Below are 13,673 nucleotides of genomic sequence, written 5' to 3'. Positions count from 1 at the left end.
ATGAATGCAAAATGCAAAATATTATCATTCCTTTCTAGTTTGAGTTGACGGCACCTAACTGCTGCTCCCCATTTTTACAACCTCCTTACCAGATCGAGGTGTATGGGTGCACCTTTGGTAGAGCAGCAGTGCCATCCTATAATCCCATTTCCCGTGCAATACATAACCAATAATATTATTGTGTACATATGCACATTTTATCATCAATACATGTAAATGAATGCAATCTACATGACATATTCATATTAAGACATGATAACATGATAAAATCATTTATATAAAATCAAATGTTGGGTAGAATCACTTATCTCGAACGTATCTCATAATATCTTGATTCGCGTGCCAGGCTTCTAATGAACTCAATTCGAAACCTTAACATATCCTGACCATCATATTTATTCAAGAATTTCAATATTCATTTTTTCTTAATTTTCTCATATTTCCTCTATTTCCACCAATTTTCCTCAATAAATTCAAACTAAATATTTCTCTATAACAATTCATAAAATAACTTTCCTAATTTTTTGAAATTTTCTAGGAGATTTTACTCACCTTAACTTAGCCTCTCAAGGCTTCTCGATATGCGTGCACAGCCTTGATTTTCATGTCAATCCCAAAATTTGTACAAGTCGCTTCACCTCAACTCTCAAAACACCCTAATCATCATATTATCCAAATAAACATCAAAACCTATTTTTTCATAATTTCTTTGCAGTTTTCTCCAGTTCTCTCTCATTCTCCTCACTAATATTCTAACATAAATATCTACTTAAATATTTCACCAAATATTTTTCTACACTACAAAAAATCAGTAATTTAGTGATTGATTTAACCATTACAAAAACCTATTTTTATTTTTTTATAATCTAGCGACGGAATTAGCGACGAAAAATTTCGTCACTGAATAATTTTTATTATTTTTTATTGAAATTTTAAATTTAGCGACAAAATATTCCGTTGCTAAATAATTAAAAAATTAAATTAAAATTAAAATTATTTAGAGATGAAATATTATGTCGTTAAATGATTTAAAAATTTAAATTAAATTAAATTACAAAATTTACAACAGAATATATTTTTTTAATTTAAATTAATTTTAATTTTAATGACAGGGTTATCCGTTGCTAAATTTGGCTTTTTTAATTTAATTTATTTTTATTTTTTAGCGATGAACGTTATCCCGTCTCTAAATTTTGTATTTTTTATTTAATTTATGTTTATTTTTTAACGACAGGTGTAACCTCATCGCTAAATTTTAATTTTTTATTTAATTTATATTTATTTTTTAGCACCGGGTAATATCGTCACAAAATTTTTTTATTTAATTTATTTTTTATTTTTTAGCGACAGGTGTAACTCCGTTTCTAAATTTTGTATTTTTTATTTAATTTATTTTTATTTTTTAGGCACAAAGGCTTTTCCATCACTAAATTTTGTATTTTTTTTATTTAATTTATTTTTTTATTTAATTAAATTAAATATATTTAGTGATTGAATATTCCTTCGTTAATTAAAAAAAATTAAATAAATAATAAAAAATTAAATTTAAATTAAATATATTTAGCGACAGCATATTTTGTCGCTAAATAATTAAAAAAATTAAATTAATAATTAAAAAATTTAGTGACAGTAGTAATCCGTCACTAAGAAAGGAAAAAATAAATTAAAAAATAAAATTTATTAATTATGTATTAAACAAAGATTAAATAAATATTAAAATGTATTAAATGTATATTTTATGTATTTTATTTACAAACTAAAAATATGTAAATTGATATGATATTGTAAAATTTATAATAACAAATATGTATTAAACTAATTTTTAAGCAAATAAAATTTAAATATTTAAGAGATTAATTAATTACAATATTTAATTGGTACATTAGTTGAGTTAAAATTTACAACATTTATTTTTTTAAATATTAATTTATGAATTTAAAATATTTAAAATTCAAAATCTTAATTTAAAATAAAATTAAAATGGCTGTCAACTAAGTATAGTATATAGTTAATATGTGCAGTGTATAAATTAAGGAGGCTTGCAGCTCGGATGGTTGCGCACGCGCGCTTACACACGAAGGATCAGGGATCGAAATTGAGGAAAGGAAGAAAGGAGTACGCTGAGATTAATTCCCAACGCGTAGTGGCGGCGCCACCTGGCACTCATAGGTCGGGCGCGCACGTCTGTCTGGCGCAAGCTATTATTATTTTATTTTTTTAAATTAAAGTCAGCGACGGAAACGGATCCGTCACTAAGAACTATTTTCGTTGCTAATTCTAATTTATTTTAACTTTTTTAACATTCTAATTTTTATTGTGTATTAGCAATAGAAAACTTTCCATCGCTGAATAGCGACGGAACGTTTTTCGTCGCTAAAATAATATTTAATTTTTTGAATAATTTTTGTTTTTATTTTTTAATCAGCGATGAAAATTTCCATCGTTGATTTGTGCTGTTGCTAAATCCCGTCACTAAAATTTGGCGACACCATTTTTAGCGACAGGAAGCTACTCGTCGAAAAATCCGTCGTTAAATTTTTTAGCGACGAATTTTGATGTTTTAGCAATGAATTTTTCCTTTGCTAAATGCCATTTTTCTTGTAGTGATATAAGAATTCATAAATCATTTTTCTAAGAACATTAAAAATTCCAAACTCACCTAAGCTTAACTTTTAAAGCCTCATTGATACACGTGTCTTGACCTCGAAATATGTGCTCGATAAATTTTCTAGCTCCAGGCATACTCTTTAAACCCCAAATTAATTCTCAGATTTTTCTAGAATATTTCTCCATTTTTCCTATTTTTTGGCTACGAGCATACTCCTCAAACCCCAAATTTTCTTGCTATGCTGTCATGGTCGCTACTTGCGGCTATGGTTTCTAACCGTTTGTTGCGGCCAATTTCGGATTGCCTCTCAGCCACTAAACATCGGCCAAACGGCTGCGTCCACATGCTGCCCAACTCCACCGTGACCTACTGTTGCGCTTTATCGTCGGCTATGGCAGCAACTACCATGGCTGATCGACCTTCTTTCTCGATCTCTCATCCCTCTCACTCTTTCTCAATCTATTTTCGGCCTTCTCCCGAGCCCTCATTCGATCCTTCTCTCTTTGCTTCTTCGATTGGGCCAAATGCTTGCTCCATGGGCATCCATTCTCCTTCCCATTTTTTTTCTTCTTGAATATATATATATATATATATATCAAGAAGGCTTAGCTGCCAGCCATCACTTCTTCCATCCACTTGCACCATTTACAGCTGGCCATCACTCTCTCTCATTCCAATGCACTTAAATAGTGCAAATTTATCCCTCAAATGATGCAAATTTGCCCCCAGCGTATACATATATACATTATATATATCTCACACATTTAATCCTCACATTACATCTTTATTACCCTTGAAAATTTCTTAAATTGCAAATACACCCTTTAACTTCCAATAAATTTGCATTATGATACCAAAAATTCAAAATTAATAATTCAAGATTTAGTTAATAAGGACGATTTCATCCCTGCGCCCTCGCCAGAATCTTATTTCGTCCTAAAACCATTTCAAGGTTGATCCTTACGTAAAACCGAAGCCACCACAAGGTTTCGGTTATTTCCGGAAAGTTTCCTTCGACTGCTCAGTTTTTCAACCTGAATCGAAGTTGTAATTTAGCTGTATCGAAAATCATCTAAATTCTGATTTATTTTAATATCATAAATCTTATCTTGGAAAGCTCATTGAGATCATATCATTTTTCATAGATATTTATATTCTGGGGTATTCCCTACAGTCGATTCGGTACTTATAATTGTAAGAAATTATACTTAAGCCCATAATCTTTTAATAATTTCACCTATAACCCAAGTTAAAATTACTCTTGAAACCTTTAGAAAATTTGGAATATTACAGCAGTGCTACCATCGAGTGACCCTCACTCAGGGGTGTTAGTTTTGGCCACCCTCGAGTGACCCCCACTTGGAGGTGTAGGTAGGGGCCATCCTTGAGTGATCCCTACCCGGGAAGGGAGGGCCTAAAGTGGCTGCACTACAAAAAAAAATCAGCATTTAGCAATGATTTTCAAACGTTGCTAAAATAGCCGTCGTGGAGCATTTAGCTATGGTTTTCAGTAACAGTTGGAGTAATTGCCGCAAATTACATTTTTTGCAACGATTTGAGAACCATCGCAAAAAATTTCAAAAACCTTGAATTTTAGTGGTTGTTTCTAAAATCGTTGCTATTTCCCCTATTTGCGCGCCATGTGGCCATGTTGGAAATTTAATTCCAACGCCTTCCCCTGCCCCGATTTTGAACCGGGGACCTCTCGTACGTGCGTGCGAGCTTTAAGCCATCTAATCTACGAAGCCTCATTGTTATATATCCACACATATTAATTATGGTAAATTATATAAAACCCCCTACACTTAGGGTCATGTGCAACTTACCTCTCTGTGCTTTTGATTGCATCAAATAACCCCCTTACACTTTCAAAATGTTGCAATCAGCCACAATTTGTTATTATTTTACACAATTTTATGCAATCTATTAGTTGATTAATACAAAATTTTATATTTTTTTGATATATTGAAATTCTATATGTAAAATTATGTATTTTGTATGTAGATTATTGTATAAAATTGTGTAAAATAACAGCAAATTTTGGTTGATTGTAACATTTTGAAAGTATAAGAGGGTTATTTGGTGCTATTGAAAGCACAGAGGGTAAGTTGCACATGATCCTAAGTGCAAGGGGGTTTTATATAATTTACCATATTAATTATATACTAATTTGACCACTATTTTACAGAATTACATTTTATATTTCTTTAGTATAAATTTAGAAAATAAATTAATTGATTAAATTAAAAATATATTTTTTAAAAGAATAATGGAATAAATTAAAAATAAATTAATTGAATTAAATAAAAAAATAAAAAAGAAGAGTTAAGAAATTTTTTTAAAATTTCTTTTTATAAATTATTAAAATTTCATAAATGAATTTAGTGACGATTTTCAAAAATTATCATAAAATTTAATTTAATTTTTAAAATTATTTTTTAAATTTTGTCGCCAAATTTAATTTTTAAATGAATTTAGTGGAGAATGTTTAAAATCGTCGCTAAATTTAATTTTTTATTTTTTAATTATTAAATTATTTTTTAAATTTAACGACCACTTTAAAATTGACAAAAAATATTAAAAAAATAGTCATAAAAAATATATTTTGTGACAGTTTGTAAATTACTGTAAAATACCATATTTTGTGATAATTTTAAAAATTACATCAAAAAAGCCCAGCAAAAAATCAAATTTTTTGTGGTGCTACTGGAGTTGCCACATGGCACGATCTCCTCCCTGTAATTTCTTTGCTTATTTTTTGTTAATCTATTTATTTTGGCACGCCTAACAAGTTAACAACAATGCAAATGGAAGATTGGTAGGTTAAAAGAAGGCTATATATGGCTGACACTTAGACTACTATATTTTCTCTATTGTTTTTTTTTTTTTTTCAAACTCCGACTATTATATTCAACAAAAGTGTATCAAAAACCTTGAAATTTTTGTTCCTAATTGTTGCCAGTAATCTGACATAATTATAAAAATTATAGTTTATTAATAAAATCGATAAATTACAAATATTTAGTTTAAATTTTAAAAGTAAAATAATTAAGAGCATAAGCAAAAAAGATTATTCCTTTAATATTGTAAAATAAACAAAACATTGAAGATAAAGGATAAATCAAATGAAGAAAAGGCTTTCAAATTAATTGATAAAATAGATTGGATACCATTGGTATAATTAATTTACTATTATTAACTTAAGATTATAATATCTCGATAATAATTGTCGAGAGGTTTAATTTTAGTTTTTTTTCGATACAATTGCTATCACTTCACCTTTAAAGTAAAAAAGAAGAAGAAGAAGATTGAATTAACGTTTTTGTTCACGTTTTAAATTTATTATTATACTATCTCATATAAAAAATAACCGTTAAAGATAATTTTAAAATATAAAAATTGAAAGGAGACATTTTGAAAATTAATAAAATACTTTAGCATACTATAACATTAACATGTGTTTGTTTAAATAATAAAACAAATAGATATGTTTAATATGTAAATATATTTTAGTGCTAAAATAAATCAACAGAAGAATTAATTAATTGCACACCTCAACATATATAAAATATGATTTTCATTATTTTTCTGGTACAAGAGACACCATTCATGATAATTTATTGAGAACTCTCAATTTTGACACCACAGGCCCATCTCTCTTATCTCCTCCTCATCACTTACTAGCAAAAAGGAGAGTTTATTCATGGCAGCTAGCTAGCTTTCGTTATATATTCTTCAAGAGCTTCAAACCCTGCAAAATAAACCACGAAAAACTTATTAGAAACAATAATGATACCTATGCTACTTTTGGGTTGATTGTTCTTCTATTAATTTTAACAATTAGATCAGACAGAGTGCTTACTGATTGTACTCAATATTGATTCTTCCGGCTGCCGGGTCGGCGATGACCGCGAAGGCATCAGAAGAGAGATCCAAGGTGTCAGACGACGAGCAGCGATCCAAGATGGTGACGGTGACGCTGCCGCTCTTGCAAGGTCCTCCAGTGCACGTAACGCTGTACTTTTTATTACATGCCGCTCCATTCTCCCAAAGCCCGCCGCAGGCCGCCGCCACGTTGCCGCCGTTAAGGTTGGTGCCACATGCTCCGACTGCCAGAATCAAAATTTCATTATGGGCGCTTTTGTTTCTTAAGCAACATACGTAAATCCCTCTTCCCACCTAACATTAGTGGGGTATTTAGCAAAGACAAAATGTATTTTTGCAATATATATGTATCCAGTTTTGTTGTGTGGTATATATATTTTGGGAGTACTATAGCATCAAAGTGCAAAAATAGGAACGTAAAATAGGAATATTAATTAAGACGATCGCACATAAAAAGATAAAATAAAAAATGATATTGGTATTTATAAGACTTTATAAAAATATGTATGCCACTATAAACAGTTTACGAAAGACAAAATTATTAATAAAAATGATTATCAACCTATAATATGATGAAAAAATTTGATACGTTATTGTTGGTTAATGAAAGAATAGTTACAGACTTCCAACGGCGTAGTAGAAAGTAGCAGTTCCAGTGGCGGCAAGCGTAACTGAGGCGAGGCATGAAGCCGATAGTAGCAGCAAGAGCGCACGGATTTGGGTCGACATCTTCATCAGTGACTTGCTAATTGCTTGTACGAGGCAATGAAACAATACTTGTTTGTATAAATATGTGTATATAGCACTATTTCAAGGTCAGCAAATTCGCCTTTACATGTGCTTCTTCTCCTCTTCGTAATTGTCCTGTTATCCTCTCGTCGCGTAATGATCGATAGAGAGAGAGAGAGAGAGACTTTGAAGGTTGAATGGTCAGTAGAAGAGGGAAGAGGGAATTGATTCGACAAAATTGCCACTTGAGGTTTGGCTGCACCTGAAGTTGTTGTAGGACTCATTATAATAAATTTTGGATTTTTTTTTTTTTTAACTCGACCCAAATTGATTAGTCTAAATAAATTTAAAATATAGAATATTAATTTTAGTAAAATTTTAAAAAAATTATTAAATCCTAAGCGGATTGGAGACCCATTCTCCTCCAAACTTTTTTCCCTTGTAGGTGGATACATTTTGAAGGCACTCTCCTTTCGTCAACAAGATGGGTTGCGGTCAAATGACATCAACTGTAGTCTTTTTGCATATGAAATGAAAAAGTTTTTCAAAAGAGATTCCTGAACAAGATGAGTTAGTTTCATATTGCATTAATTACTTCCTGTCTTCACTTGAAATGGACAAGTTAGTGTCTCATTGTCAAAGCAAGATAGAATATCTGTATGCTGAAAATGTGGCTCTATGTATATAGAAATATAAGAAGCGATAAGATAGTGAAAATAACTAGGACCCAGTCATCATTATTTTCTTGTTTTGAAGGTTGAATGGTCTGTAGAAGAGGGAAGAGGGAAGAGGGAAGAGGGAATTGGTTCGACAAAATTGCCACTAGTTGAGGTTTGGCTGCACCTGAAGTTGTTGTAGGACTCATTATAATAAATTTTGGATTTTTTTTTTTAACTCGACCCAAATTGATTAGTCTAAATAAATTTAAAATATAGAATATTAATTTTAGTAAAATTTTAAAAAAATTATTAAATCCTAAGCGGATTGGAGACCCATTCTCCTCCAAACTTTTTTCCCTTGTAGGTGGATACATTTTGAAGGCACTCTCCTTTCGTCAACAAGATGGGTTGCGGTCAAATGACATCAACTGTAGTCTTTTTGCATATGAAATGAACAAGTTTTTCAAAAGAGATTCCTGAACAAGATGAGTTAGTTTCAGATTGCATTAATTACTTCCTGTCTTCACTTGAAATGGACAAGTTAGTGTCTCATTATCAAAGCAAGATAGAATATCTGTATGCTGAAAATGTGGCTCTATGTATATAGAAATATAAGAAGCGATAAGATAGTGAAAATAACTAGGACCCAGTCATCATTATTTTCTTGTTTTGAAGGTTGAATGGTCTGTAGAAGAGGGAAGAGGGAAGAGGGAAGAGGGAAGAGGGAAGAGGGAATTGGTTCGACAAAATTGCCACTAGTTGAGGTTTGGCTGCACCTGAAGTTGTTGTGGGACTCATTATAATAAATTTTGGAGTTTTTTTTTTTTTTTAACTCAACCCAAATTGATTAGTCTAAATAAATATAAAATATAGAATATTAATTTTAGTAAAATTTAAAAAAAAAATGTTAAATCCTAAGTGGATTGGAGACCCATTCTCCTCCAAACTTTCTTCCCTTGTAAGTGGATATATTTTGAAGGCACTCTCCTTTCGTCAACAAGATGGGTTGCGGTCAAATGACATCAATTTTAGTATTTCTGGACATGAAATGAACAAGTTTTTCAAAAGAAATTCCTGAAGAAGATGAGTTAGTTTCAGATTACATTAATTACTATCTTCACATGAAATGGATAAGTTAGTGCCACGTTTTGAAAGCAAGATAAAATATCTGCATTCTGAAAATGTGGCTCTTATGTATATAGGAATAGTTGCCCGTCTAACACTGAAAGGCCGACAATGTCGCTAACAAACATTTGAGATATTACAATTTTATCCATCAACAACATTTCGTTGGGAAGTGTGTAATACCCGAAGAGCTTAGATATGGGTAGTATATATTGAGGATAAATAAGAAAGAAAACAACACTAGTTAGATACTTTTTGGCCTGAACGTGGATAAAGAACTCCTAAATTAAGCGTGTTTGAACTGGAGAAGCTCAAGAATGGATGATGTGACGCCATATCCCCACTACAGGGTGTCACCGTAACCCAACATTACATCAAGAAGTCCCATTTCGAAGGCCGACTATGCCCTAACAATAGAAAAATAAAAATAATGTTGGTGCCCTAGGTAGGGTCCAGACTTCACCGTCTTCGGCCATCGAGAGCTCGAGGTCTAAGAGTCATAAGCAGCGGAAGGACATCTAAGTCTCAAGTTTGACCTGTGTCTCATAAGTAGATTAATAAGCTACAATTAAGGTATATCATAATTTACTCACACAAAGTGCTCATTTAAAAAAAAAAAAGACAAGTCTAATTGACAAATACAAACAACGTTCGACACAACCATAAAATAATTACAAGTCACTAGACCTGCATCTCAATCATGGATTGCCACTCTCATCATCAGCTGGTCATCGACATACATCACCTTTCCCTTACTAGACCCCAAGCTATCTGTATGATTAGTGGGAAAGAAGAGATGAGCCTTGGAACTCAGTAAAGGTAATATGCAATGCAGTAAATTATTAAGTATGACATCATAGATAAATATAAAATGTAACATGCATGCAAGCCCGTCCACCGAATCTATCTCAGGCTCTAGGTAGCCCTAGTGGTTTCCTCCAAAACCTTATCTCGAGACTCCCACGGTCAAAAATTCGCTGCCTCATGCCTAGGCACGCCTTCAACATCTTATGCAAGCCATGACAAAAGTAATTTACACACAGAGCATATTAAACCCTTACCTCGAGATACATGTCATCTAATAATTTGTACCGTTGACGCACCCAAAATTCCTTAACAAAATATTTACAAAGTAAGGTCAAGAACTAATTTAGTAACCCATAATTAAATTCATTTGACTAACAAGTCCACTAAGTTATTAATCGACTAATTTTCCTAAATTAACTAATTTAGACATCATCTCTTAAATTAACTAACTTACTAGTTAATTTAGCTAATTAACTAACTCATTAAATTAACTAATTAAAATAAACTTTAACTTAATTAAGCTAATACACTAATTCCAAACATTATCAATTCACTAATTGACTAGCTTCCCAAATTAACTAATGATAAATTAACTTTGAAATTAACCATACCTTACTACCTCAATTTCTCCTCTCAAGTTCAAAGCCACTTCTTCTCTTCACTTCATGCCTTTAATTTCATTCCCTACTCACCTATTTATACTCACATTCACTGATCCTTCACTTAAATTATTCATTTCAAAGCCATCATTTGGTAGTCCACTATTGACTACAACGCCATTCTTATTATCCTCAATTTTCAAGGGCATTTGCATAAAAAATGAGAAAAGAATTGGACTGTTGCAGACAAAGGAGGGCAGCCTAGTAGCTGCCATCTCCTGGCCGTGCGCATCGCGTGTGTGCATAGGAGCCTCAAAACGGCGCCGTTTTGGGCGCCTTATGGATGATTAAAAATCAGCTTGTTTTCCCAACACGCGCGCTAAGCCTCCCACTAATCGAACTTGTGTCCCACGCCTGGCCACCCTGGCGCGCGACCGCTCACACTGCCACTTACCTTTAACTATAACATGCACCCAATAAATTTAAAGAGACTTGAAGCCTCTTTCTGGAATTACACCAGCACCCCAAACTTTCTGGAATCTCTATTTACATTCCAAAATTTCCAAAAATTCACCGAATCAATTCATCATATCCTTTCCATAAATATTCCCAAATAAATTATTATTTACCTTAATTTTTCATTTCCTCAAAACACCATAAATAAATATTTCCTCTAAAATTTTCAAATATTCAATAATAACCTCAAACAATTTTTATTTACCTCCAAAATTTTGGGATTTACAAAAATTTGAGACGTTACAGGTGACCCTTAGGAAGTTCGTGTAGGCTTATTAGGGTAAGTTGTGTCGATCTTTCATATCGCTAAATGTAGGATGTTACAGGTGGTATCAGTATCGACCCTTGGTGAAGGCGGTTTGATGAGGGCGGGGAATGGTGCCGGGGCTCGAAGGCCTGTACAAGGAGTGACTTCTGATAGGCTTCTAGGATAGAAGCTCCTAAAGGGGAGAAGATCTGAGACCAATTGTAAGATCGCATGATGAGAGCATCATGTGCTCAAGGGAGGAAAAATGTAATATCTCAAGAGTCCAGAGAAGAGTAGTATATATCGAGAATAAATAAGAAAGGAAAAAACATCAGCTGTATATCTTTTAGGCTGAATGTGGATAAAGAATTCTCGAGTTAAGCATGTTTGAGCTGGGAAATCTCAAGAATGGGTGATCCCTAGGAAGCTCGTATAGGCCCATCAGAATAAGTTGTTTCGGTCTTTCCTATCGCTCGACGTGGGATGTTATCTAGTATATATCTTTTTATAATATTTTATTGTTTATAAAATGTAAAAGCTCTCTCACACTCATTTTTGAGTATAAAATAGTAAAGTCCGTAAATCACATTATTTTTTGTTACATATTTTATTCATAAAAAAGATGATAACATTTTTAATGGTGCCGTTGAATGACGAAGAGCTATATCGATCAATTTTAACGCAAATAAAGGAAGATTAAGCAATGCTTACTACTTTAATAAATAACAATAATAAAATTATTCTTTTTGTCGATGGATAACAAAATTCAAAATGACTTAAAACTAAAGAATTAGGCAAGAGCCTGATTTGCCTTCTGATCCTCTATCATGGATCTAAGGCCCAAGCAAGACCCATACAATATATCTCATCCCAATCTGACTACATGGCTCTATTTGTATCATTCCTTCAATATGAGATACTTATATAAAAGTATTATATTTAATGAGTGGGATACGTTATTTATTATATAATTATTATATTATTTTTAATATAATAATTGACTTGAATGTTAAAAGGACGTACTGAAAGATGAGATCCCACCCTCTATTTTTCTCTCATGAATATTTGGAACATATTCAAGACCAAAAGTTGCTAGGACAATTTCCGACTAAGGGACTGCACTAGGAAGCAAACAAACAAATTAGGAATTAAACGACGATTAAGTACCCTTTAACTTCATCACTTTTATTTTCAAAATATCAAAAATTTAAATTAAAACAATAGTGTTTTTACCAAGGAGCAGAGGAGAACCAGCTGTACTGTTAAATCTAGAGGAAGAGCTGCTAGCTAGTTGCTTCTTTTTCTTCACAACTAATAAATGAACAACGTTGGGCACTTATTCTCGTAATTATTTCATTATGGTGGTGAGATAGACAATAAAAAATTAATTAAGTAAATGAACAAACTAACATCTGATCACATGCTCAAAGAGCAGCAATTATAATGTTGAAAAATATAAAAGCATAGAAAAGATAATATACTCGCAATTAGGGCAGCCTAGCTATTCATATTGGATATCTACGTCAATGATAAAAAATAAATAAATTTCACATGTTACTTTTATGAAATTTGACTAAATTACATTAACAATTCGTGTTTTTAGAAATATTATTGATTTCTCTTGAGGTAAGTTCGGGGCCGGCCCAAGGCCCAGTGGGACCCTAGGCGAAAATAATTCTTTTTTGAGAGGGTGAGGCGCTGTATTTTTTGGAGGCCCCTAATTTATTTATTTTTTTTTTTAGGGGAGGTGGTTTGTTATCTCAAGTTATTGTTGTATTTTACTCTCTGTGTGTGGGGGCCTGTATTTTTTAGGAGCTCAAATTTTGGCTGCTGTATTTTACTTTGGGCGAGGGGAGGGGGTTGTACTTTTTTGGGGGCCCCAAATTTTGGTCACTGTATTTTACTTTCGGGGGGGACTGTATTTTTTGGGGCTCAAATTTTGGGGCTGTATTTTACTTTGGGGGGGGGGGGGGGAGAGAGGAGGGGTTGTATTTTTTGGAGGTCTAAATTTTGGTTATTGTATTTTACTTTTGGGGGGTTGTATTTTTTGAGGGCTCAAATTTAGCTAGTGTATTTTACTTTGGGGGGATTGTATTTTCTGAGGATTGTATTTTTTTTTGGACCCCAAATTTGGTTACTTTATTTTACTTTGGGGGTGTATTTTATGGGAGTTGTATTTTACTTTGGGAGGGGGTGGGTGTATTTTCTGGGAGCCCTAGGCATAGGCTTTAGTGGCCATGCCTTGGGCTGGCGTTGGGTAACTCTCCTACAATATTTACCGCCTTACTCTTAAGTAACAATAGTTAATTTATTAAAATTTTTAAAGTATCCTTTCCACCCTCCACTTTGTCTTCTAATTTCTTTTAAAAAATAAGAAATTAAGACATATTATCTTCAAAGCCAACTCGAGTGGGTTCTAGCCAACAAACCCATTGCTTAGTGGGTTCAAAAAAAGAGAGAGTTAGAGAAATGAGGAAAGAAAAACCTAAATATTTGAA

The 13,673-nt window shown here is 32.5% G+C and overlaps 1 protein-coding gene across 1 annotated transcript; it reads right to left on the bottom strand.

Annotated features, from left to right (window-relative positions):
* Positions 1 to 6,168: 6,168 nt before the first annotated feature.
* Positions 6,169 to 7,284, bottom strand: LOC127806536 (EG45-like domain containing protein). The gene is made up of 3 exons (XM_052343901.1): positions 7,117 to 7,284; positions 6,471 to 6,717; positions 6,169 to 6,359 (listed from the first exon to the last, which is right to left on the bottom strand). The coding sequence occupies exons 1-3, from the start codon at positions 7,226 to 7,228 to the stop codon at positions 6,353 to 6,355; spliced, it is 366 nt and encodes a 121-aa protein (XP_052199861.1). The 5' UTR covers positions 7,229 to 7,284; the 3' UTR covers positions 6,169 to 6,352.
* Between the last annotated feature and the right edge of the window lie 6,389 nt (positions 7,285 to 13,673).

Source organism: Diospyros lotus, chromosome 7 (assembly GCF_014633365.1).
Source record: "Diospyros lotus cultivar Yz01 chromosome 7, ASM1463336v1, whole genome shotgun sequence".
Lineage (NCBI taxonomy): Eukaryota > Viridiplantae > Streptophyta > Magnoliopsida > Ericales > Ebenaceae > Diospyros > Diospyros lotus.
Note: the sequence above shows the minus strand (reverse complement) of the source record. Positions and strands in the feature narration are given on the sequence as shown.